At 41.0% G+C, this 26872-nt stretch overlaps 1 protein-coding gene across 1 annotated transcript in view; it reads right to left on the bottom strand.

Annotated features, from left to right (window-relative positions):
* LOC149290672 (caspase recruitment domain-containing protein 11-like) overlaps positions 1-26872 on the bottom strand; it is a 116875-nt gene that overhangs the window by 20138 nt on the left and 69865 nt on the right. Inside the window, exons 15-16 of the mRNA XM_089488459.1 lie at positions 24723-24849; positions 6440-6680 (exon numbers count right to left, since the gene is read on the bottom strand). Coding sequence (XP_089344585.1) covers positions 6440-6680; positions 24723-24849 — 368 coding nt within the window. The remainder of the gene's footprint in view (positions 1-6439; positions 6681-24722; positions 24850-26872) is intronic.

The following is a 26872-nucleotide window of genomic DNA, read 5'->3' as shown; positions in this document are numbered from 1 at the left end:
GATTTATATTTGGATTTCATCTAATGGAGATACACAAAATAGTCCTAAGTAAAATGAAGAAAATATATTTTTTTTTAAAACCGCAAATGTATTCCCCCCTTTGCTATGAAGCCTTAAAATAGATTAAATAAATAAGATCTGGTGCAACCAATTACTTTCAGTCGTCAAATAATTAAATAAAGTCCATCTGTGTGCAATCTAAGTGTCACATGACCTCAGTATATAAACACCTGTTCTGAAAGGCCCCAGAGTCTGCAACACCACTGAGTAAAGGGCACCACCAAGCAAGCAGCACCATGAAGACCAAGGAGCACTCCAAACAGGTCAGGGACAAAGTTGTGGAGAAGTACAGATCAGGGTTGGGTTATAAAAAAGGTATCTGAAACTTTGAACATCCCACAGAGCACCATTAAATCCATGATTAAGAAAGAATATGGCACCAAAACAAACCTGCAAGAGATTATTAATCAATACAGAATCTGTGGTATGATTAAAGATTACTGTACACCAGCAGCTTGAACTTGAAGGAGCTGGAGTAGTTTTGCCTTGAAGAATGAGCAAAAATTCCAATGGATAGATGTGCCAAGCTAATAGAGATGATTTTAACTGATTTATGTATTTTATTTCTGATTTAATCTTATGGATATCTTCTGGGAACATCTTGGATGATGTCTGCTGCTTGCGATACCAATCTCTATATAATAAATTTATTTAGAAAATGTTGCCTTCACTATTCCTGAAAAAGGAAGAGAGATCTACAATACCATTTTCTGAAGAACCCTTACCATTATTCTCCTTGTGATTGCAATGTTTATTATTATAGATTTTGTTATACATTATACCTCTGCACTATAAATATACCGTATTTGCTCGATTGCAAATGCTCTGAAAAATACCCCTCGTCTTCTAATCGGGGTCGTCTTCTAATCAGACCTCAAATAGAGGTCTGATTATGAGACTAAGATCCAGATCCCCCGCACCGCTGCAGGGGACCTGGATCCTCCTGTCTCCCCCCCCCCATTTAACACCCCCCTACACACACACTTACCGGTGCTTCCTGCTGTATTGCCGGGGCAGCGGGTTGACGTCTACGCGATCCGCGTAGACAACGTCCGCTGCAGCCGGAAGGAGGTGTGGCTAGCAGCGGGGGTTGTCTGCGTCCGTCGCGCATACCTTCCCCGACTGTCAGAGATCAGAGTTCCCCGCACCGGTGCGGGGAACTCTGATCTCTGACAGCCGGGGAAGGTATGCGCGACGGACGCAGACAAACCCCCGCCACCAACTCCACCTCCTTCCGGCTGCAGCGGAAGGAGACGTCAACCTGCTGCCCCAGCAATACAGCAGGAAATTGGAAGCACCGGTAAGTGTGTGTGTGTGTGCGTGTGTGTGTGTGTTAAATGGGGGCATAGGGCATTTCTGGAATGCCTTATACCCCTATATGCCACTCTGGCACTTAGGGGGTTAAAAGGCATATTATGGGGCAGAGTGGCATATAGGGAGGTATAAGGCATTTCAGGAGGCAGAGTGGCGTTAATGGGGCATTTAATAGAGCACTCTGCCTCCTGAAATGCCTTATACCTCCCTATATGCCACTCTGCCCCATAATATGCATTTTAACCCCTAAATGCCAGAATGGGATATAGGGGTATAAGGCATTTCTGGAGGCAGAGTGCTCTATACAATGCCTTTTAACTCCCTTAATGCCACTCTGCCTCCTGGAATGCCTTATACCTTCCTATATGCCACTCTGCCCCATAATATGCCTTTTAACCCCCTAAATGCCAGAGTGGCATATAGGGGTATAAGGCATTTCTGGAGGCAGAGTGCTCTATACAATGCCTTTTAACTCCCTTAATGCCACTCTGCCTCCTGGAATGCCTTATACCTTCCTATATGCCACTCTGCCCCATAATATGCCTTTTAACCCCCTAAATGCCAGAGTGGCATATAGGGGTATAAGGCATTTCTGGAGGCAGAGTGCTCTATACAATGCCTTTTAACTCCCTTAATGCCACTCTGCCTCCTGGAATGCCTTATACCTCCCTATATGCCACTCTGCCCCAAATTATGCATTTTAACCCCCTAAATGCCAGAATGGGATATAGGGGTATAAGGCATTTCTGGAGGCAGAGTGGCACATAGGGGGTCAAAAGGCATACCATGGGGCACAGTGGCATAAAGAGGGTTAAAAGGCATATCATGGGCCACAGTGCCATATTGGTGTGGCAAGCCTGGGGGCAGATGTGCATAACTGGGGGACAGGTTGGAAAATACAAGGAAATAAAAACAAAAAAAATATTTTTCTCAATCATAGCTTTTATTTAAAAAAATAGTTTACATGAATTAACATTTACTGGTAAAACTTTTTTCCTTTAGGGTCGTCTTATATTCAGGCTTTTTCTTTTTTTCCTAAGTTAATATTCAGATTTTGGGGGGTCGTCTTATAATCGAGCAAATACGGTATATATTATTTTTTGGTAGAAAACATCACTATATATACAAAGAAAAACACTTGAAGAGCTCTATTCAATTGAAGTACATATGAGTACTACACGTATAGTCCCAAGTCACTAAAATATTGGACCGCTACACTATATATACAAAATATTTTGTTTTTTTATGTTATACAAACCCTGGAGGTGGATTGAAGATTGTTCACTTCTTGATATCACAGATTTTGAAGATATGCATGAGAGTACAACTATTAAAGATACAGGCACATTTGGATTGAAATGCCACACTATATTTCTGTTTATTTTTTATTTACATGTATGAATAATTATTAACCCCTTCAGGACCGGGATTTTTAAACTAGGGTGTCGCTAAAGGACCGGAGCCGTTTTTGTGTTTTTGCCATGTCTTTCTTCAACTGTAATTTCTCTCTTATCAATTGGTGCACCCACACAAATCATATATTGGTTTTTTCAGCACAAGTAGGGCTTTCATTTGAAACCATATTAAGCTGGGTAGTACATTGTTTTGTTTGAAATAAACTGGAAAAAGTGGGGAAAAAATGAAAAAAACACATTTTTTTACAGTTTTGTATACATACAAATTGTAAACACATTGAACCAATGGAAAAAATGATCCCAAATATATTCATTAAGTTGTCCTGATTTGGAAACCACCCAACATGGCCAGGATTTTTATCTATTTTGACCAGTATAGGGCAAATATTGCAAGGCATGCATCACGTTTTTGAAATGTAATTTTTTTCAAATTTGGCATGTTAGTCTAATAACTGCAATAGTTGTCACAGATACTGATTATCCCCCCAAAATTATATGTTTATGAATAGTAGATAAGTCAAGGTGTACAACTAGGGTCATTTTGACACTTCTCAAATAGGGATTTTATCGCCAATTGCTGCCAAATTTTGAGGTATTTTTATATATTTTTTTTGCATATGTTGCAATGTTGCTTTAGATTTTATATTATATTTTGTATAGAATATGTGCAACTGCAGAAAAAAAACAAATTGTGTTCACCAACATCCCCCGGTTCCAACAAAGCCTCACATGCATGGTTCATGCATTTTTTGAGGAAGCTATGAGGGCAAAACTGGAACATGCGCATTTTAGTTTTCAAATTTGGAATTTTCAGAAATTGGTTTCCTGGGCCCATAACCCATTTGGGACATTTTGGAAGCCCCCCACTGTGAATTACCCCATAAAAGTATATATTTATGAACAGTAGATGAGTCAAGGTGTTCAACTAGGGTAGTTTTGACAGTTTTCAGCCAGCCATTTCTTCACTGATGTCTGCCAAACTTCACAGGGAAATTATTTTATTGCGTTTTTAATGCATACATTTCAATGTTGCACTGAATTTCTTGCACACCATAAGTGCAACAGTGGAAGAAAACACCACATTTTGTTCACCAACATCCCATGAGTCCAACAAGGCCTCACATGCATGGTTCATGCATTTTTTGAGGAAGCTATGAGGGCAAAACTGGAACATGTGCATTTACATTTTTTTAAATATTTTTTTTTTATCAGATTACTTGTAAGTGACAGGTTTAGGCCGCTGACATCAATCAGGGAGACCGATCAATAATCAGCGACTCAAAATGTCACCGACAAGTCATCAGGTAATAATTATGATTTTTTTATTTATTAATAATTTGTGTTTTTTCATAATTAACCTAGATGACCCCTCTCTCTTTGTAGAGCAGGGTCATCCGTGGGCTGCTATAATGATCCGATCACTCCTATTGGCCAGGAGCGATCTGATCAGCCCAGCCCAGCATTTTACCTGGAAGCACCCTGGACTTTCAGGTCAGTGCTGTTATTTTTTATTTTTATTATTATTTTATTTATTTATTTTAAATTTATTTATTTTTTTATTTTTTAATTATTATTATTTTTTACACTTTTTTTAACTCTTTCAATGCTGATGCTCCATTGAAGCACAGCATTGACTGATATTAACCCCTGCAATGCTGCGATGGGGGTCATACACAATCGCAGCATTGAAGGGGTTAATTGAGGAAGAGGGGGTAGGGGTTAATTTAGCAAGGGAGGGGGTGGGGGGGCTGGTCTCCACACTCATGTGGAGACCAAAGAACCCTGTCTCCCTGTCCCTGAAGCTGCCTGTGGCAGCTGGGACACAATCTCCCATAGACTGGAGATTGTAGGGGAGGAGTCTCTTTGATCAGTCCTACACCGCTCCCCCTACAAAATGGGAATTAACCCCTTCAATGCCGCGATCCCTGTTAACGATGCACTGACGCTCTCATGGAGCGATCAGGCAGCAGGGGGTGTTGGGTCAGGTCCCCACACTGTGGGGACCCATTCAACACACCACCCCCTTCCCTGAAGCTGCCTGTGGCAGCTGAAAACGCGATTGCAGATTTTTCTGCAATCGCGGTTTCTGCCTACAGAATCATTCAGTGGGAGTGATCGTGGGCTTGGGGGCGGGTTTAGAGAGGCTATGCTGTCTGCCCAGACTCAAGGCCCTGAAAATATTTAGTGGAAAAGTTAAGGTATTGCATTATTGTGGCTTAAGGCTTCCCATGTTGAATGATCAAGTATTATGTTAGTCCAGTAACAAAAGTATCATTTCACAGAACATAACTTTTGGCTATATATATAGCCCCGCAGATCTTATGTGCCCCTCCCTATATATTGTTTCTAGAGTCGCCACTGTTTGTAACATCAAGCCTTGTCCTCTCTCTATCTTTCCCCATAACAGCCAAGGGGACATTAGGTATATGGAAAGCTCACTATGTGTAGGGGCAAATGTCTGTATTTGGATTGGAAATTGGCTAAAAGATAGAATGCAGAGAGTTGATGTGAATGGATGTTTCTCAGACTGTACGCAGGTAGTAAGTGGAGTGCCTCAGGGGTCTGTCCTGGGTCCTCTTCTTTTTAATTTATTTATAAATGATATCCCAAGCTGCATTGGGCAGGGTCATTCAGACTAATCTCTATGTTTCTTCTTTGCAGGAGGATTTAGACAGAGTTGGGAACTGGGCGTGCAAGTGGCAGATGAGGTTTAACATAGACAAATGCAAAGTTATGCATTATGATAAAAATAATAAAAATGCAACCTATACTATAAATGGAATATCCTTGGGGAAATCTACCAAGAAGGACTTAGGAATAATGGAAGACAATAGACTGTGCACAATGCCAGCAAGCAGCTGCAAGAGCCAATAAGGTTTGACATGCATAAAAAAATGGTATTGATTCACGGGAGGAGGATATCACCTTACCTCTTCACAGGTCAATGGTAAGACCTCATCTTGAATATGCAGTACAATTCTGGGCACGGGTCCTTAAAAAGGACATTATGGAACTAGAAAAAGTGCAAAGGAGGGCTACAAAATAATTAGGGGATTGGGAGATACTAGTTATGAAGAGAGACTAAAAAAGTTAAAATTATATACACTGGAAAAATGGCGTCTTAGAAGGGATATGATAACATTATATAAAATATATGCAGGGCCAATATAAAGAGCTTTTCAGTGACCTGTTCATTAACAGAAATTTACAAAGAACAAGAGGTCACCCTCTGAGGCTGGAAGAGCGGAGATTTCATAGATGACAAAGGAAGGGATTCTTTACTGTAAGGACAATAAAGGTATGGAATTCAATGCCTAGGGAGGTGGTGTTATAAAATAGATTTGATGCCTTCAAAAGGGGTCTGTATATTTTTTTTAGAAAGGCATGACATACAGGGCTATAAATAGCTTCCTGATCCAAGGAGAAATCCGATTGCCTTTTAGAGTCAAGAAGGATTTTTTTTTCCCCTGATGGCAGAATTCGAAGTAGCTTAATTAGGGTTTTTTTGCCTTCTTTTGGATCAAGAGTAAGAAGTTTAGGTAGAGGGGTTGAACTTGATGGACTTAGGTCTTTTTTCTACCTTATGTACTATGTAACTATGTAAAATGAATTGTAAGATACGTATTTGCTTAAAGCTGTGATGTACATACCTGTTATAGCTAGGTATTGTCCCTGCCTCTAGATTTCTGTCAGTAAATGGATCAACTTTGGCACAAAACCACTCATATCTTCCATGATACATTGTATCGAGGACATGTACAATGTCATCGCACTGTAGAGACAAAGAGCAACTGTCCAATTGGCTTGAAATATTTAGATTTAAACGTATGTGAAATGAATCTCCTGACTTGATTTTTCCATTTTCCAAATCTCGTAACAATTTACGGTAACCTGCAAATGCAAATGTGAGACATTTGTTCATTAGGTACAATATAGATTGCTGAGAATATGTGATGAGTTAAATTATTTTAATCAACAGAAAATACCAGCAGCAAAAAAAATAAAACAAAGTATTTATTGAAATCTAATTAGAAATCAAAGTAGAAATTTAAGTCAATTATGAAGTGTGGGATAAATTAAGTTGCAAGCAAGAAGGTGTTTTGCAAAGAAGAGAACAGAAATGTAAGAACTATAGGAGCCATAAGAAACTTGTGACAAAATTGTACATGTAATTGTGGATTACATTAAAGATCTAACATAAAACTGAGCAGCAGACGTGGAGAGGTTAAAAAGATCATACCTTACATTTCCTATTTTGATCAGGGTATTTAGATTTAAGATTATTATTAAGTCACTAGTTTAAATAAAAATTTATATGTAACACAGAAATATAGAATTTGACTACAATCGGCCCTCCTAGTTTGCCCTGAAGCTTACTTAGTTTTTAGTCCATGATCTTGTCTTAGGTTTTAGATAGCTTTATGTCTATCCAATTCATGTTTAAATTCCCCCACTGTATTATCACCTATTACAGTGGTTCTCAACTCAACCACTTTTGGGTCGCAACCCCGTCTTCAGTGGGTCACGGAGGGTCAGAGGAGGACTGGAGGCATACCAGGAAAATTTCACTTTCCTGGGGCTGCCTTACACATTCTAGCGGCAATCCGCGAGCCGCAGGCTGTCAGGATTGCTCTGCTGTCCCTTTTGCCTCTGTCCCCGACTAGGACACAGCCCCTGTTATCCCACCAAATCCACTATTACCCCACTACAGCCCCAGTTACCCCCACCACAGCCCCTATCCACCATCACAGTCCCTGCCCCAACACAGTCCCTGTCCCCTACTCCTCACCACAGCCCCCATGCACCATCTTAGCCCCAGTTACCCCCACACAGCCCTAGTTATCCCCACACCACAATCCCTGTCCCTCATCACAGCCCCTATGCACCATCTCAGCCCCAGTTACCCAGACACCACAATCCCTGTCCACCCACCACAGCCCCTTTGTTTCCATCACCACAGCCACTGTTCCCCACCACTGCCCATATCCTCCAATACTGCCCATATGCCCTCACCATAAATCTTATCCCCTATTACAGCCCATATACCCCACCACTGCCCTCACTACTTCCCCTATCCCCTCACTGTCACTGGAGACTTCCCATTACATTCAGGAATTTGAATGCCACGGAGAATACACCATCATCTCTGGAGGAGTAAATTGGATATCCTTCACTGGAACCTTACAGGATTTTATCTAAGTTTGCTGAAGTACACCCAAAGCAGCGCTCCTCAGTCAACATGACGTCAAAACCTAAATATGATACAAATTATATTAAATTTGGCTTTTCATATATTGAAGATAGACATGATGGACAGAAACCACAGTGTGTTTTGTGTAGCGAAACATTGGCTAATGAAAGCATGAAGCCATCAAAGCTAAAGCGCCATTTAGACACAAAACACCCGGCCTTTGCAGAAAAACCTGTTGAGTACTTTCAACGAAAGCTACAAGAGCTGAGGGCATCACAAACATCTTCTTGTTCAAAGCAAGAGCAGGCACTCCGAGCATCTTACCACGTAGCTCATCGGATTGCAGAAGACCTTATCTTACCTGCCGCCATTGATATGGCCAGAGAGGTCCTGGATCAATCTTCTGCAGATAAATTGAAGACAATTCCACTATCCAATGACACGATACGCAGGAGGATTCAAGAAATGTCAGGTGACATAAAACAGCAGACCACAGCTCGTATCAACACTAGCAAATACTATTCATTACAATTGGCTGAATGCACGGATGTTGTGAACCATGCCATTTTCCTGGTTTATGTGAGGACATTTTCAGTACTTTGGATTCATACTTGGATTCAGTGTGCTTGATATGGGATATGTGTGCCGGAATCACAACCGATCATGCAGCCTGCATGATTCGAAAACACTCGGGTGGCGAAGAGAATTCTTGAAAAGGCACCAAATGCGGTTTGGAACCACTGTTTTTTGCACAGGGAGGCATTAGCAGCCAAGGATATGGTGCCAGTGCTTCACAAAACTTTGAAAGATGCTGTCAAAGTGGTGAACTACATTAAACAGAGTGCCAAGCATGCCAGGTGTTTTCAGAAGCTGTGCATAGACCTGGGCAGTGATCATGTACAGGTGCTGTATCATGTGGCGGTGCGCTGGCTTTCCAGGGGCAAAGTTCTCTCACGTTTATACGAACTGAGAGTGCAACTCGACTCTTGCCGATCTGTTTAACAGTGACACGTGGCTTGCACAAGTTGCTTATTTTGCAGATGTGTTTGAGCAGCTGAACACATTAAATGTGTCTATGCAACGGAAGGGACACAATATTTTTGCAGATTGAAAAAATCGAGGCTTTCAAAAAGAAAATGGCATTGTGGACATGCTTGCAAAGAGAGATTTGATATGTTCCCCAATGCTAGTCATGAGCTTACACACCTGGACTCCACAGGCAGAAATCAACTGAAGAACACTATAGTAGCACATCTCTGTGCTGCAGGAACGTTTTAAAGACTACTTCCCAGAGCAGCACAGGGATGACGGCTTGATACGCGATCCTTTTGGAATTGATTTGGAAAGCGTCATGTTGCCAAGCAACGAAGAGAGTCAGCTTGTAGAGCTTTCATGCGATCAGATGCTAAAAGTTTTTTTTACTGAGCTAACCCTCTGCCAGTTTTGGGGTAATGTTATGGCTGAATATCCTTCCATCTCAACCCATTATTAGTTCTACCTCATAAGTTTCAATGACTGTTTATTTATTGGGTTTTTGCCTCAATGGCACTTTCATTTCACTAGCACTGTGATTATTGCACAATTAATTTTCACTAGCGCTGTGATTGTGCAAAGTATCCGTTTGTTTGTTTACTGTTTAAAAATTGCATATATATGTATGTGGAATACTGCACAAGTTGTTTTATGGAATAAAATATAATGTTTCGGAAATGAAATTATTTTTGGGTCGTGACTTAATGACCAAAGACATATGTGGGTCCTGAGGATACACCGGTTGAGAACCACTGACCTATCACATCTGGTGAGAGGCTGCTTAACATATCTACCGCCTTTGCAGTAAAGTAAGACTTCCTTACATTACACCTAAACCTCTGATCCTCTATTTTTAGACTATGATCTCTTGTTCTAAAGTTTCTCCATCTGCATGCATTTCCCTCTTGTGCTTTTTTTATAATATCTTTAAGTATCATAGTAAGGAGCTTGCATTGTTTAAGTGACTTGCTTTCTGTAAGTGGCCAACACAAGAGTTGTAAAGAGAAAGTAAGGTAAGCTAGATATTGTCAGGGTCTATCCAGGCTGCGGGGCTGCATATCTCTGTTTTTTCCTGCCTTGCCTCAGTTCCCATGTTTTGCTGTGGTCCATTCCTGGATTTCCATATGCTCTGTTCTGTACCTCTGATTCCTGGATTCTAGTTCTGCTCTTTGCTTTAGCTTCTGTTTCCTTTATAAGGTGTGCCCAACCCGTTTGTTATGTTTGTCTACGGAAGCTAAGCAGAGTAACAGCAGAAACATAGCAAGCAAGAGGGACAGAGCGAGCAAGGGACAGGGAGAATGAGCAAAAAACATAACCAGATAAGACATACATGTACAGGACACAACAAAGGACAGGGAACAAGGCAAGGAACACAGGATTGAGTGAGGAGCCAGAATCCTCGGACGCTTCTCCTTTAAGCAAGTATAGGACATCTTAACTGGGACATGGGGAGAGGAGAGAGGAACTGAAATCCTCAGATGATTCAGGGAAAGGAGGGCAAAGGTACATAAGAAACAGACAAACATTAATACAGGAACTAGCCTAGGACTATGTGATAACAATTGGAGATTCCGTCACATCATATGGCTGTAGTATGCCTAGCCCAACACTACGCCAAAGTACTCCAGTATTCGGTGGGTCCTAACGCTAAACCCTGCTTACTGAATTACTAATAAACTAAACATTAAATCTAAACACAGAACCAAGAAGGACATACATTTTAGACCGCAGACTGAGACAAACATAACAAACGGATGGGGCACACCTTATAAAGGAAACAGAAGCTGAATCAAAGAGCAGAACTAGAATCCAGGAATCAGAGGTACAGAACAGAGCATATGGAAATGCAGGAATGGACCATAGCAAAACATGGGAACTGAGGCAAGGCAGGGAAAAACAGAGATATGCAGCTCCGCAGCCTAGATGGACCCTGACAGATATTGATTCAATTCTATAAATACGCACGTCTCGCCATAGTATGAGCAAGCTTGGAGATCTCACTCAGTGCACATCATGTCAGATGTATGCATGTTTGGAACAGCAGTGCCTGTGTCCATATCACTGTGGCAAGTGTGAACAATTGGCCTCTCTGGAAGCTGAGGTTGGAGTTCTGAAGAGGCACATTGAAACACTGAGAGAGATTGACAATCTTGAGAGGAGTCTCTTGCTCACTGAACAGAGTTTAAATGGGACCCCTAGCAATGAGAGAGGAGATCAGTCAGAAGGGTGCCAGGCACATAGCTGGGTGACAGTTAGACATGGTTGCAGTGGGGGAGGGAAGAGGGAAGCCAGTCCAGAGTTTTTCCATCCGAACAAATTTCCCTATTTAACTGTGCATGTTGGAGAGGCAGACTCAGAGGTGGGATTTCTGGAAAAAGCTGTTCTGCCTAACAGCCAAGAAAGCAGCTCATCCAGTATACAGGGGATCAAGAAGGAAGGGAAGCCCAGGCAGGTTGTGGTGGTAGGGGATTCTATAATTAAGAGAAAAGACAGGGTAAACTGTGGCTCTGATCACAGCAACCAAATGGTTTGCTGTGCCCAGGTTCGGTATGCTGCAGACAGAGTGGATAGATTATTGGGAGGGGCTGGTGAGGATCCAGCTGTCTTGGTGCACATTGGCACCAATGACCTAGTAAGAGGTAGATGGAGTGTCCTAAAAGGTAATTTTAGGGATTTAGGGAGTAAGATTAAAAAAAGGACCTCGAAGATAGTATTCTCAGAGATACTACCTGTGTCATGCGGGAGAATAGGCAGCTAAATGCATGGCTGAAGTCTTGGTGTAAGAAGGAGGGCTTTGGGTTTTTGGAGCACAGGGCTGATTTTGCTTTGTGGTACAATCTCTATAGTAATGATGGATTGCACCTGAATGCAAGAGGGTCCAATGTGCTAGGGAATAGAATGGCAAGATGGCTGGAGGAGATTTTAAACTAGGAATGGGAGGGGGGGTAAATACCGGGCTAGTACAGATAATAGGGAGGAACATATATTTTGCCCCCCAAAATAAGGACAGAAAGGGATTGCAGCATTAGCGTTAAATGACAAGCTAAAGGTCATGTCTACAAATACTCACAGTTTAAGGAATAGGATCCATGAACTTGTAACAGTAGTGGCAACTGAGAATATTGCTATAGTGGCTGTTACTGAGACATGGTATAATGAGAAAAATGATGGGACATATCAAAACCGGGTACTCTTTATATTGAAAAGACAGAAAGGGCATTGTCTATTTAATTAATTTATTTATTCTTAATTTACAATCACAAGAGGTTTCTAAAGGGATTCAGCTCACATGTCTATAAGAAAAAGGCACATAATAGAGAGAAATAATCTAATCAACACAGAGCACATAAGTAAACAAATATTAAAATAATTTGCTGATAAGATAGCAAATAATAGGATACCATGAATACCAGGACACTTTACTATAGGTATAAAGTTATATAGAATAAAATATGTTTCACTTATATAGACAATAATAGCAAAATAATAGAAGGCAATTATACGTAGATAGTTTTTTCTCCCTTTTTTTTAATTTAAAAATCACACATGGTTTCTAAAAGGATTTAACTCACATGATTATAAGAAGTAGGCACATAAAAAACAAATATTAAAAGAAAAAAGTACAGGAAGAAATTTATATAGAATAAAATACGTTCCACTTATATCGATCGAAATAATAGAAGGCAATTATTCGTAGATAATTTTTTTCTCTCTCTTCTCCTTCTTCCCTTCCTTCCCTCTTTGCTCACCTGGCTGTCTTTGCTGTTCCCGGTGCAGATGCAGTTTGGATGGACGTCTTCAGCCTGCTCTGCGGTTACAACCACTGTTTTTGAGTTTTGGGGACTGCATATTTTCTGCTACCGGGGTCCTTTACATATCATTTGGGGGGGTTCTTTATTTTGGTTTGGGTGGTGGACGGATTATTTGTGTTACAGGGGCGAATTAACTTGCTAGCTTGAAGTTTGTTGAATCTCTGTTTGAAGCTCGCCTTATTTTTTCTTTACTGGGTCCTTTGGCTTAAACTGGAAGCTCGCTGTGACATTTGTCAGTTGGCATCTTCCCCCTGACATTTTAATATTTTTATATTATTTTATTGTGGTTTTTTTTGTGTGTTTGAAGATCGCCTTATCTTCGCTGTTTATGTCTCCCATGTACTCTGGTCTGCTAGCTTGAACTTCCCCTACTTCTATTGGAAGCTCGCTGTGGGCGTGATGTTGCCTATCTGAAATTTTGATTTTTTTTATATGTTTCTGTGTCTGTATCCAGCTGTTGGGATTTCACCTTGTCAGCTTGATGTGGGGGTTGTGGATCCTCTTTGCTGTTGTTTTGTTATAACCCTCTTACATTACCTGCCACTTGGGGGTTTCCCTCCTGTTCTTGGGTGTCCCCCTTCTTCCTTTCTCCTTTTCTTTCTCTCTGTCCCTTCTCTTGTGCTGTCAGGGGGGAGCAGTGCCTTCAAGGACCCATGGAGAAATACATGGATCCCCCGCTTAAATCTTCCACCAGGCAGGGTAAAACCCGGGAGAGACTGAAAGGAACAGCTAAATCCGCACAACTGCCTCCTTCTCAGCAAAAGGCCCTCTCGCCCGACGCCTTGGTGGATGATGTGCGTTCTGCTCCACTCACGGCACAAGACATTGTAAATCTTATTTCTCTGCTTCTGGACACAAAGTTCGATACGCTGGTTGTCTCCATCGACAATATGCTACCTTGTCCACAACGGTTCAAACTCAAGAGGCTACTATTCTCCAGTTGCAGGATTGCCTAGAGGACTTGGAAAACCGTAGCCAACGCAACAATCTTTGGCTGATTGGGCTTCCTGAGACTGAGAAGGTTTCTTCTGGGCATAGTCAGTGACTGGTTGCCAAAGGCGTTTGGGCTTCAACCTCCCTTCAATAGGGTCCTTGTGGAGAGAGTTCATCGAATTGGTCCTGAGGGTAGGGGACCCCAGCGAGGCCTCAAGTGGTCATCTTCCGGGTGCTGAATTATCAGGACAAAACAAGACTGTTCGAAGCATACCGTAAACTTCAAGACCTCCGTTATCAGGGTCATCGGCTACTCTTGTTTCAAGATTTCTCGGCTACTGTGGTGGCGAAACACCTACAATTCTCTCAAATTGCACTGAATTGCATAGTAAGAAGATAAAGTTCACTCTGCTGTACCCGGCAAAGTTAAGGGTGCACTATGATGGGAAGAGCTTCCTTGTTGACTCCCCGGATGAGGCCAGACATTTCCTTGCCTCTGGTTCGGCCACGTTGGTGGAGTTGTGGGTTTCACCAGGAGGTGCTGGGTCTCTCTTTCTTCTACCCCTCCTCGCTCTTCTCTTTCTGTCTCTTATTAGTGTCGTGCATTTTATCACTTTCCTGACTTGGAACTTACAATGGTTCTTGTACTGTTTCTTGTTTTTTTGTTTTATGGGATTTTTATGGTGTGTATATTTCTGCTCTTCTGTTTGGGTTAAAATGTGGAGGATCTGTTTTGCAGATGGGCAAATTGTGTGTTCTCCTCCTTTCTGTGGCGTTGTGTTTGTCTGGTTGGGGGCTCACTGGGACCCCCTGGGACATAGGATTTCTTCCACCTGTCATATGGTTCCCTTTCCCCGGAGAGGTGTGGGTTAATGGCATCTACTTCTACTCCCCTCAGTGAGTAAGGTTCATTCTATCAGCTCACTTTGTTTTCTTTCCTGGAGTGTTGAAGGACATAACTGTAACGATTGGATGAGGAGGACCCCGGATGGCGGAGTGAGCAAGGCAAACAGGAACCAGGAGTAGCCAGGAGAGCTGGAACCGAGAATCAGGTCTGGTAACCAGTAAAGCAGGAAGCCGAATCAAATCCGGAAGAGTAGTCAAACAAGCCGAGTCAATACCAACAATCAGAGAACAGGAGCCAAATCAAAAAACAGGAGCAAAGTCAGCAAGCCGGGTCAAACGAAGAAATAGTCACAGCAACTTGCACAGGAAAACCACAGAATACACCAACCAAGGGTGACCCAGAAGAGGAAGTCCAGGTTTAAATAGGGACAGGTGGAGGTGTGTCCTGCATTAAGGAGGTCACCCGAGGTTATAAGAACACATTACAGATGTGCTACCTGTTTGCGTGAAGACGCCGAACAGGTAGCGGTGGTACTCTCTGCCCGGGAAGCCGGAGAGGCAGGTAAGTCCTTACAATAACTCTCCTATAAAGCATAGATGCTATGCTTAGGACTTTCCAACAAGCAAGATTCCCAAGTTATCGTAGCAAGATAGGGATGTGCTGGAAGCACCCATGTCTCTACAGGAGATTCGGTCAATTATTAAATCCTTGCCGAATCATAAGATCCCGATGGTCTTAGTGGAGAATATTATAAGATCTTAGCACCCCATCTGTCAAGTCATCTTTCTGAATTGTATAATCGATTGTTAGCTGGGGGGGAGCCCCCGAGGGATTTTAATCTTTCTAGGATCGTGCTCATTGCTAAACCTAATCGAGACCCAGAACTAATGTCCTCCTATTGCCCCAATTTCTCTTCTGAATCAAGATTTTAAAATTCTAACTATGGTGCTGGCGTCACGACTTCAATCTATCTTGGCAAGGCTGATTGGTCAAGAGTTTGATCTCGACCATTGTTGCCATTAAGGTGGCAAACAATAAATCTGCTATAATTATTAGTTGTGACACTGACAAGGTCTTCGATCGTATCTCGTGGCAATATCTCACGTCTTTTTTTAAATTTCATAATTTTGGCCTTCGTTTTACATTTGGCATTTGTTTCAGGCATTATATAAATCGCCTTTGGCCAAGCTCTTGATGAACAGATGGAATTTGCCGAGATTTGGGTTGGGGAGGGGTACCCGTCAGGGTTGCCCTTTATCTCCACTGCTGTTCAATTTGGCCATTGAACCACTGATCCGCTTGATTAGCCGCTCGGGGTAGTTGGAGGGCATTCCTGAGGGAGGGGCTGTCACGTTTCACCATGCGCTAGCTGGACTTGTTCAAACTTGTTTTTCCATTTTCACGTTTCCTGCCACTAGTGGCCGCCCTAGCCAATCAGGACATCTCAGACTGATTATCAGGTCCAGCTGCAGTGGCTTACCTGATCAAGTCAGCCTTGATAAACCTGCCCAGCCCTGCAGTCTGGGCCTTGACATTGAAGCTGGAGGACTACCTGTTTGATTCCTGCCTTGTTCCAGTACCTGCCTTGTTCCATTACCTGCCGTGTTCCTGAGTTGCGGCCTACGCCCCACTAAGTGGACTCCCAATAGGAGTGCCCTGCATCGCGACTCCCAGGATGACTGCCCACTAGCGGACTACCCTGGTTGAGTGCCCTGCAAGTGGGCAACCTGCCGTGTGCCCTGCAAGTGGGCAACCTGCCGTGTGCCCTGGAAGAGGGCTACAAGCCGTGTGCCCCGCAAGTGGGCTTATCTGCCATGTGCCTTGTTCCAGTACCTGCCTTGTTCCAGTACCTGCCTTGTCCCAGAACCTGCCTTGTCCCAGAACCTGCCTTGTCCCAGAACCTGCCTTGTCCCAGAACCTGCCTTGTTCCAGAACCTGCCTTGTTCCAGAACCTGCCTTGTTCCAGAACCTGCCTTGTTCCAGTACCTGCCTTGTTCCAGTACCTGCCGTGTTCCTGAGTTGCGGCCAGCGCCCCACTAAGTGGACTCCCAATAGGAGTGCCCTGCATCGCGACTCCCAGGATGACTGCCCACTAGCGGACTACCCTGGTTGAGTGCCCTGCAAGTGGGCAACCTGCCGTGTGCCCTGCAAGTGGGCAACCTGCCGTGTGCCCTGGAAGAGGGCTACAAGCCGTGTGCCCCGCAAGTGGGCTTATCTGCCATGTGCCTTGTTCCAGTACCTGCCTTGTTCCAGTACCTGCCTTGTTCCAGTACCTGCCTTGTTCCATTACCTGCCGTGTTCCTGAGTTGCGGCCTGCGCCCCACTAAGTGGACTCCCAAGAGGAGTGCCCTGCATCGCGACTCCCAGGATGACTGCCCACTAGCGGACTACCCTGGTTGAGTGCCCTGCAAGTGGGCAACCTGCCGTGTGCCCTGCAAGTGGGCAACCTGCCGTGTGCCCCGGAAGAGGGCTTCAAGTCGTGTGCCCCGCAAGTGGGCTTATCTGCCGTGTGCCCCGCAAGTGGGCTTATCTGCCGTGTGCCCCGCAAGTGGGCTTATCTGCCGTGTGCCCCGCAAGTGGGCTTATCTGCCGTGTGCCCCGCAAGTGGGCTTATCTGCCGTGTGCCCCGCAAGTGGGCTTATCTGCCGTGTGCCCCGCAAGTGGGCTTATCTGCCGTGTGCCCCGCAAGTGGGCTTATCTGCCGTGTGCCCCGTAAGAGGACTTATCTGGCCGTGTGCCCCACAAAGAGGGCTTATCTGCCATGTGCCCCGCAAGTGGGCTTCCTGCCACGTCGCGTGACTCTTTATATATATATTGTTGTACCACCTCATTCAATACAACTCTTAATCCAGATCTGTTGTCTGTGGTTTATTCCTGCGCCTGTCTGTAACAACCCCAGACCATAAATCATCGTGGGGTACAGACAGAGCCCCTCGTATCCCCTGCACCTGGGCTCCTTATCAACCTGTGTCCTCGGTTCGTGACAGGGGCTGAGTTGAAGGTGGTCGCTTTTGCTGATGACCTTCTCTTGTTTCTCTCCAACTTAATTAATCAATCAAAAATGTTATAAAATGTAATTAAGGCAAATAAACTATTTGATATTTGGACAGTATATAACCCTCAAGTACTCTATTATACACATCTCTCTAGAGTACATCACTCATATTCTCGCATAGACATGATTTGGGGAGATGATAAGATAACAAAACATACAGAAAAAATTTCAATAAAGGAAATAAAATGCACAGATCACACTGGAGTAATTATTAAATTTAAAAAGATGACAAATGTCGGTAGTAAACCTTCCTGGTGTCTTAATAATAAAATCCTACTTATAGAAAAAATCAAAGCTCGATTAGAAGAGATAATGCATCTCTTTAATGTAGATACATTTCTTACTAATGTCTGGTGTACATTTAAATGTGTGATAATGGGATTATATATGAAAAAGAATGAATTCCCCAGGTTATCATAGTTATATATGTCTCTATATCAACTTAATTAAATAAACAAAATAAGTCCTACCCAGGCTTTAGGGAAAGAAATCGGCAAGATACAAAAAGATATAAACGATCAACTAATATTAAAAACTAAAGAAAATATGGAACCATTAAATATAAAATACATATGAAATTGTATGTATATTTATGTGTATTTATTATGTATGAGTTTATTTTTGTAGTTATATAAAACTAATAAAAAAAAATAAAAAAAAAATAAAAATATATATAAAATATCACATGGGTAACAGGTGTCAGATTAATGACAGCAAAATTAAAGAAAAGAAACATTAACATTATTATTATTAAGATTTATAAGATTATATATAAAGGAGATACCAATTATTCTGCAAAAGGAATAAGGAATGCCTTTAACAAATTTTATAAAGAAATAAATAATTTAAAAGAAACTATAAGAGTAGATAAAATTCAAGAATATTTGAACGAGGCCAATTTACCGGAATTATCTAAATATACAAGAAAAGCTGAATAGACCCATATTATTAATTGAAATAAAAGCAGCTATCAAAATTTTTTAATCCAACAAAGCACCAGATCCAGATGGTTTTAACAGAAATTTTTTAAAACTATTTCTAGATAAAATAGTTACACAATTATGTGAAATATTTAATGAATGGACTAAATCAGAGACCCTCCCAATAGAATTACTACAGGCCAATATTATACCCTTATTGAAACCTAATAAAGATCCAACGAATATAGGGAACTATCGACCGATCTCCCTTTTCAATTGTGATGTTAAAATATATTCAACAATATTAGCTGAAAGTCTGAAATAAATAAGTCCCCTATTAGTATATAAATATCAGGTAGGCTTTATAAAAGGAAGATCTTCGAAGACTGATCGATATCTTGGAGGTTGTGTCAGGCAGAGTAACCCCATTTACTATATTAACTTTAGATGCAGAAAAAGCATTTGATAGAGTAAACGGGATTTCTCTTACAGACAATGAATAAATTTGGAATTGAAGGGGGATTCCTTAATGCAATTAAGATTTTTTTTTCTATACCTACTGCCAGAATAGTAGGAGCAGGAATATGTTCAGAAGGATTTAATGTTCAAAATTGAACAATGCAAGGTTGTCCCCTATCACCGCTCCTATATGTACTACCATTAGAACCCCTGGCTCAGCATATAAGGAGAAGTAAAGATAATAGGAGTACCAGCAGACCCTGAAGATCTCAAAATAAACCTATATGCAGATTACATCTTGCTTATGCTATTAGAACCAGAAATATGTATAAAAGCGGTGTTACAAGAAATTTTAACACACGGAAGGATGTCAAATTATAAACTAAATATTTTTAAATCATCAATATTAGGACTAAATGTAAAGAAGAAGGAAGTGGAGAATATCCATCATGAATACAGATTTATATGGTGTAAAGAGAGAACTGAATACAAATCACGAGTGAGTCGTCTAAAGTGACTGAGACTAATTATAGAATAATAAGGGAAAAGTTTACTAAGCATTTCAAAGAATGGGGAAACTTGGAGATATCCGGGTGGGGTCGTATAAACATACTGAAAGCATATAACCTCCCCAATTGGCTCTATATTTTTAGATGAATACCCTTGAGATTTTCAAAAAACTGGTTAAATGATATACAATTTTTTTTTAATAATTTCATTTGGGCAGAGAAGGGACCCAGAATATCTCAAAGGTTACTATCCAAAAACCTAAAAGAGGGTGACCTTAATTTTTCAGATATAAGCAGACATCACAATGCATATTTGTTGTTCCATCTAAGCCGTTGGCAAATACTAGATAGTAACAGTGAAGGATGGTATAGGATGGAGCAAGTTCAAACTAATGGAATTGATTTAGGTCTGCTAATGTGGCTACCCCAGGAAAAACAGATTAATACTTAATCTTTTAGGTTTTTTGAGAAAAAATAGACATGCAAGAAACCTCCAGAAAGTGATATCGCACAATATATCCTTTTAAATTTAACATTTTTTAATTGAAGACATAGATTTAAAAAATTGGAGGGCAAGAGGAATTAGATATATATAGAAGATCTTCTTCAGGGAAATTCAATTAAATCATTTAATGATTTAAAGACAGAAAATGACCTCTTAGCAAGAGAAGTATTTGCATATTTAAGAATTAAAAGCGGAATTTCTCAGGCCCTGATGAATCAGGCAGATAGGACAGAAATAGATATAGAAAGAAAGAAAGAGACATTCATAACCAATATGAAAAATTAATGGACAAATATAATATATAGACTTAAACTCTCTGTCTTGTGCTTAAATATACTTGAAACGCAATATAAGATCTGGTACCAGCATATATACATACGATCTTTCCCACAGTACCATCATGTTGTTGGAGATGTCAAAAGAAACCAGACACATATATCCATATTTGGTGGTATTGCGATAAATTAAATATTTTGTGGGATATGGTCTATGAAATTATTAGAAACATAGGAATATTAGAGCTTCCTAAGAAACCTAGTGTTGTTCTATTACATCTAGAGTGGCCACAATTAAACAATTTTTTAATATCACGTATACTTATGGCAGCAAAATCTAACCAGAAAGTGAAAAGCTCAAGAAATGCCGAGCTGGGAGACACTACGCTTACAGATAAAATTTTAACTAGAAATGGAGAAAACAAAAAATGAAACAACTAAATTAGGCAGGGAAAGATAGCAGAGGGTTTACAATTAGTACCTAGACATAAAAAGATAAGTTTGAAAATAATTATAAGATCTAATTGGATTTGATTGTATATATATAAATTGTAAGTAAGAAATGTAATGTGTTATACATGGATCAATATGTATGTGATTATGTGTATTATTGTCTGCGTTTGTATTATCTTTACATTTTTGTAATTATAAACTCTTGAAAAGGAAAAAAAAAAGGGGGGGTGGCCCTTTATGTGAAAAACAACATGAAATCTAACCTAGCACAAGTGGGTGACCAGTGAAGGAAATAGCTAAAATGACATTGAAGGGGGAAGTTATAATCATGGGTTACTTTAATCTTCCTGATGTGAACTGGAAAACCAAAGTAGCTGGTTGTGCCCGGAGTGTAGATCTTCTAAACTCCTTTCTGGGATTATCTTTAAAACAAGTAGTTGAGGAGTCAACTCGTAAGGAGGCCATATTAGACAAATGAGTCGATGTGGCCTGATGGGATACACCCCAAGTTATATAAAAGAGCTTGATGCTGTACTAGCAAAATCGTTAACGGATTTATTTAACGAATCATTGGTAACGGGAGTCGTCTCAGGGGATTGGAAATTAGTGAATGTTGTACCCATTCACAAAAAGCAGTAGGAAGGAGTCGGGCAATTACGGGCCAGTAAGTGTTACATCTGTAGTGGGGAAATTAATGGAAACTATGTTAAAGAATAGGATGGTTGAACATCTGAAGTCACATGGGTTTCAAGATCAAAAACAACATGGGTTTACCTCAGGAAGATCATGCCAAACTAAACGTATTGATTTTTTGGATTGGGTGACTAAAGTAATTGATCAAGGTGGTGCAGTAGACATTGCGTATCTGGATTTCAGTAAGGCTTTTTACACTGTCCCACATAGAAGACTTAACAATAAACTGCAATCTCTGAGTTTAAATACCAATATTGTTGAATGGATTAGGCAGTGGCTGAGTGGCAGAAAACAGAGGGTTGTAGTCAATGGCGTATATTCAGAGCAAGGTCTTGTTACCAGTGGGGTACCTCAGAGATTTGAACTTGGACTCATTCTCTTTAATATTTTTATTAGTTATATGGCAGGCCTTGATGGAAAGGTACCGTATCTCACAAAAGTGACTACACCCCTCACATTTTTGTAAATATTTTTTTATATCTTTTCATGTGACGACAATTAAGAAATGACACTTTGCTACAATGTAAAGTAGTGAGTGTATAGCCTGTATAACAGTGTCAATTTCCTGTCCCTCAGGAAACTCAAGCCATTAATGTCTAAACCTTGGCAACAAAAGTTACACCCCTAAGTGGAAATGTCCAAATTGGGCCCAATTAGCCATTTTCCCTCCACCGGGGTCATGTGACTCGTTAGTGTTACAAGGTCTCAGGTGTAAATGGGCAGCAGGTGTGTTAAATTTGGTGTTATGGCTCTCACACTCTCTCATACTGGTCACTGGAAGTTCAACATGGCACCTAATGGCAAAGAACTCTCTGAGGATCTGAAAAAAAGAATTGTTGCTCTACATAAAGATGGCCTAGTCTATAAGAAGATTGTCAAGAACCTGAAACTGAGCTGCAGCACAATGGGCAAGACCATACAGCGGTTTCACAGGACAGAACAGGCCTCGCCATGGTCGATGATTTCTTGTGCATCATTTTTAGAAGCCTCTTCTAAAGATGAAGCACAAGAAAGCCCACAGTTTGCTGAAGACAAGCATACTAAGGACATGGATTATTGGAACCATGTCCTGTGGCCCGATGAGACCAAGATAAATTTCTTTGGTTCAGATGGTGTCAGGTGTGTGTAGCGGGAACCAGGTGAGAAGTACAAAGACAAGTACACAGTCAAACATGCTGGTGGGAGTGTCTTGGTCTGGGCCTGCAAAAAAATGCATCTAGGGCATAAAACCCAAGGACAGAGTATAGTAGAATATAAGTTCAGCAACATCTCCCAAGTACAGTGATACCACCCATGCATTGGTTTGTCTGGTTATTTGAAGGCTAAAAGGCCACATTTGGGAGGTGTGCATTTTTTCTTTTAATTTTGAGATCTGTTCAGTCTTCGCCCATGTCCTATTTAGAACATTTTTTAATAAGGCCAATTCAATTCTTTCCCTGCCAGGAGTTTTGGGAAGATACGGCGCTTAACATTTGCTCATATTTTTTTTTTATTAATTTTTATATTTGTGGACTTTTTTCTTACATTTTGTTTGAAGTGGATGGTTCCCTTGATGGTGACATCACTGCATAATTAATTTTAAATGTTACCAAATCTTTATTTCTTTTTTAAACAATTTTTCCCCTATTTATTAGAAAGCTGGGCTCCGCTGACTTGGATGGTTGAATGCAGAGGGTATGGAGATACCCTCTTTGGAAACTTGTTTATTTTTGAATGGGAGATGCCATTTTGCGAGAGGCAAAATATTTCACAACTGCGCTTGTGACCGATCTCTGGACATCGGTCGCAATAGATTAAAAGATTTAATATATTAATTTATTTAACCAATCATTGTTCACAGGCGTAGTCCCAGAATATTGGAAATTAGCAAATGTTTTGCCCATTTACAAGAAAGGCAGTAGGGAGGAGTCAGGCAACTATAGGCCAGTAAATCTTAATTCAGTAGCAGGGAAATTATATTAAAGGATAGGATTGTTGAACATCTAAAATCAGAGATTTCATGATCAGAAATGTTCACTTTAGGGAGTTCATCCGAAACTAATATTATAGATTTTTTTTAAATTGGGTGACTATAAATTTTAAACTGCAATCTTTTTGGATCCCAATATTGTTGAATGGATTAGGCAGTGGCTGAGTGACAGACAACAGAGGGTTGTAGTTAATGGAGTATATTTGGAACAACAAAGGGAATCAACACGATAAAGAAGGAGAAGGAGTATTTTCAAAAAGAAGAAATACTATTACAACAAGAGGACACAGTTTTAAATTAGAGGGGCAAATGTTTAAATGTAAAACCAGGAAATATTACCCTACTTAGAGACTAGCAGATGAATAGAATAGTCTTCCAATGGAAGTTCTGGAGGTTAATACAGTGAAGGAGTTTAAGCATGCATGGGATAGACATAAGGCTATCCTAGATGTAGGCTAAGGCTAGGTACTCAGGAAAGTATTCAGAAATTGGCAGAGTACATGGGCCGAGTGTCATCCAATGTTTTAATGGCGAGAACTGATAAAATTTAGCACCTTGTGTCGTCTCCCAGCTAAGGTCCACACTCCTGAGGCCAGTCTATGTAGAAATAAACTTTAATTTTCTACCCAAACCACCTGTTAGCCTGGTGGATTATGGCTTTATTGTAGCTGATTAGGGACTTCTAAACCACACATTCTTCAAGGCAAACATTACATTTTTTTTACCCTTAATTTTTTTCTGGAGGAGTGGAAAGGTTCTAATATCTTGTTAGAACAACCATTGGGTATCATGCAAAAATGAATAAAAGCTTTGGTAGCACCGACATTTTAATACCAGGTATTCTGCCTAATAAAGACAATTTATATTTTTTAGAGTTCAGTTTTGACGTCTATTAAGTTTAGTTGCATGATGACTGCAAAATACCCTGATATTCTAATACTTAAATACAGTAGTTTATATATGTATGCCTTCAGTCAGAATGGAAGATCTATTTGTTGAATTTAGTACGGAGGGGGACCTAACATCTAGCTAGACAGTATAAAATGGAAGGCTTTTTAGTTAGTACCCAGGTACAATTTTGTGGTATTCCTTAAAACAACTGCCAATGCACAGACCAAACCATTATTTTCTGGTTCTTTTGAATATTGTATAAAATGCATTTGCACTTTTTTTTTTACAGTATATGGGTTATATTATTAAAACAATATTTTTGCCATGCTGTTTTTGTTTATGGAAATTTACAAAACCAAACATAATTCTAAAATAATCCTTTTCATTACCTTCTTGATTTGATTTAAAATGGACTGTAACATGTCCTTTACACCTCTGTATTGTCCAATGAGCTTCTTCCTTAGTACATGCATCCAAAGGAACACATTGCTTTCTTCCCTTGATGAAGCCATCTAGCTGCAAGACCAACCAAAAACAACCAGTTCACATGATATAGCATACCTTCCAACATTTCAAAATGTGAAAGAGGGACATAATCGCTCTCGCGCAATTCACCAATACAGGCAATTGCACTTTACAATACCGTGCTTGCATTGTTACTTTTCATTTTTGGCAGCACAGTCGTGCATATAAAAATAACCAACACATTGAATTTAATTCCCATGAGGCTCAGCCAGACATACTACTTCCATGATGCTGGCTGAGTATCATGGGAAGTGCAGTTAACAGTACATAAAGCTGCAGATGTTAGCTGTGAACTGCAATTCCCATGATGCTCAGCCGGCCAGTTGTCCACCATGACTAGGCATCATGGGAGTTGTAATCCACAACTAACAGCTGTCACATCATCTGCTGATAACTACAGTCCCCATGAGGCTCAGCCAGACATACTGCTTCCACAATGTTGGCTGAGCATCATGGGAAGTGCAGTCAACAGTAAAGCTGCAGATGTTAGCTGTGAACTACAATTCCCATTATTCTCAGCCAGCCAAGTGTCCACCATGATGCTGACTGAGCATCATTGGAAGAGTAACCTGTTATGGAGTTATGTTCTTCTGTGCCAAACACACCAGCCAGGAACAATGGCAGCCCCTTATCAACGCCTTTTGGAGCTGAACAGCTTCCCCCAGGCAAAATCCCTGTGGCCCTGCGTAGTGGTCGAGTTTCAAGACCACCAGATAGACTCAATCTGTAGTGTATCTACCTGTAACACAGTATGTTATGTTTTAGACTGTTCAGGATCTGTTTTTGGTTAATTGCTTGCAAATTCTGTATTGAATGCAAAAAAGGGGAGATGTTATGGAGTTATTATGCAAATACTGTGACTGTCTGTTTATGGTAATATTGCATTGCCTTGTACTTCCTGTTTCCTGTTCCAACCTCTGACCTGGATGCAGTTATGCAGTTCAACATGATTCCTCAAACCAACAGCTTACTGTGTCTTGATTTCTTTACATGAAACATAACCCACAGAAGTAGAGATTTAAAAAAAAAAAAAAAAGCTAATGTTAGTCTACCTCCCAGGACCATTACACACTGCCTCCACACACACCTGCCCATAAACACACGTATACACATACACTGCCCTTACCAGTGGCGGAACTACCGGGGTCGAAACTGCGACCGGGCCCTGGAGTTCTGCCAGTCAGGGGGGCCCAAGGGGTGACGAGCGGTTGCTGAAAACGACCACTCGGCACCTCTTGGGCCCCCCTGACTGACAGAAATCCAGGACTCCTCTGACAGAAATCCAGGACTCAGTGTAGGGTAAAACCAAACGAAGACTGATTTATTTTAGACACACAGAGCTGGATATATCCAGCAAAACACACATTAACATAAAACAAGATATTGGGACACAAACCGCCCCCTTAATCTGCCTCCCAGAGACAACAGGGGCAGTAACGGGATTAACAATACAATAGGTGGGGGGAGACTGATTTATACAACATTAAACATCAAAGAATGGTGGTCCCTCCCTGGTGGCAGATCCTGGCTGTCTGCTGGAGATAATCCCCTCAGCCAATGATGAGATGATACTGCTGGGGGTAGCCACAGAAGTCTTTACAAACCCAGGGCCCATAGTCAATAGGGAGGAGGCTGGCAGTCAGGCTTCTCCAGTGGCCCCAGTGATGGAGGCTTCCGTCACACAGCATAACACCTATCACTATATACTGAGGCACACATTGACTGGGGTACAGCATAACACAGGGGCGTCCAAGTTTTTTCTGCAGTGGGCCACTTCATCAGAATTGTATACGTGCGCGGGCCGCACTCATTTTTCACTGTGAGAAAATATGGCCTTTAATAAAATATGCAGATTAAAATAAATTAAATGACACAAAACCTTTACTTTTCCTCTCACTGATTTCTGGGCCTAGAAAGTTTTGTGACTACAAATGCAGGATTCTGTATAAGTAAAAATAAAATAGTTCTATTTATTTTAGCGATGCACTAAAATGAAATTTCTGGACCAAAACCG

Source organism: Sceloporus occidentalis, unplaced genomic scaffold, assembly GCF_023333645.1.
Source record: "Sceloporus occidentalis isolate IW3139 unplaced genomic scaffold, rSceOcc1.0.p SCAF_38, whole genome shotgun sequence".
In the NCBI taxonomy this organism is placed as follows: domain Eukaryota; kingdom Metazoa; phylum Chordata; class Lepidosauria; order Squamata; family Phrynosomatidae; genus Sceloporus; species Sceloporus occidentalis.
Note: the sequence above shows the minus strand (reverse complement) of the source record. Positions and strands in the feature narration are given on the sequence as shown.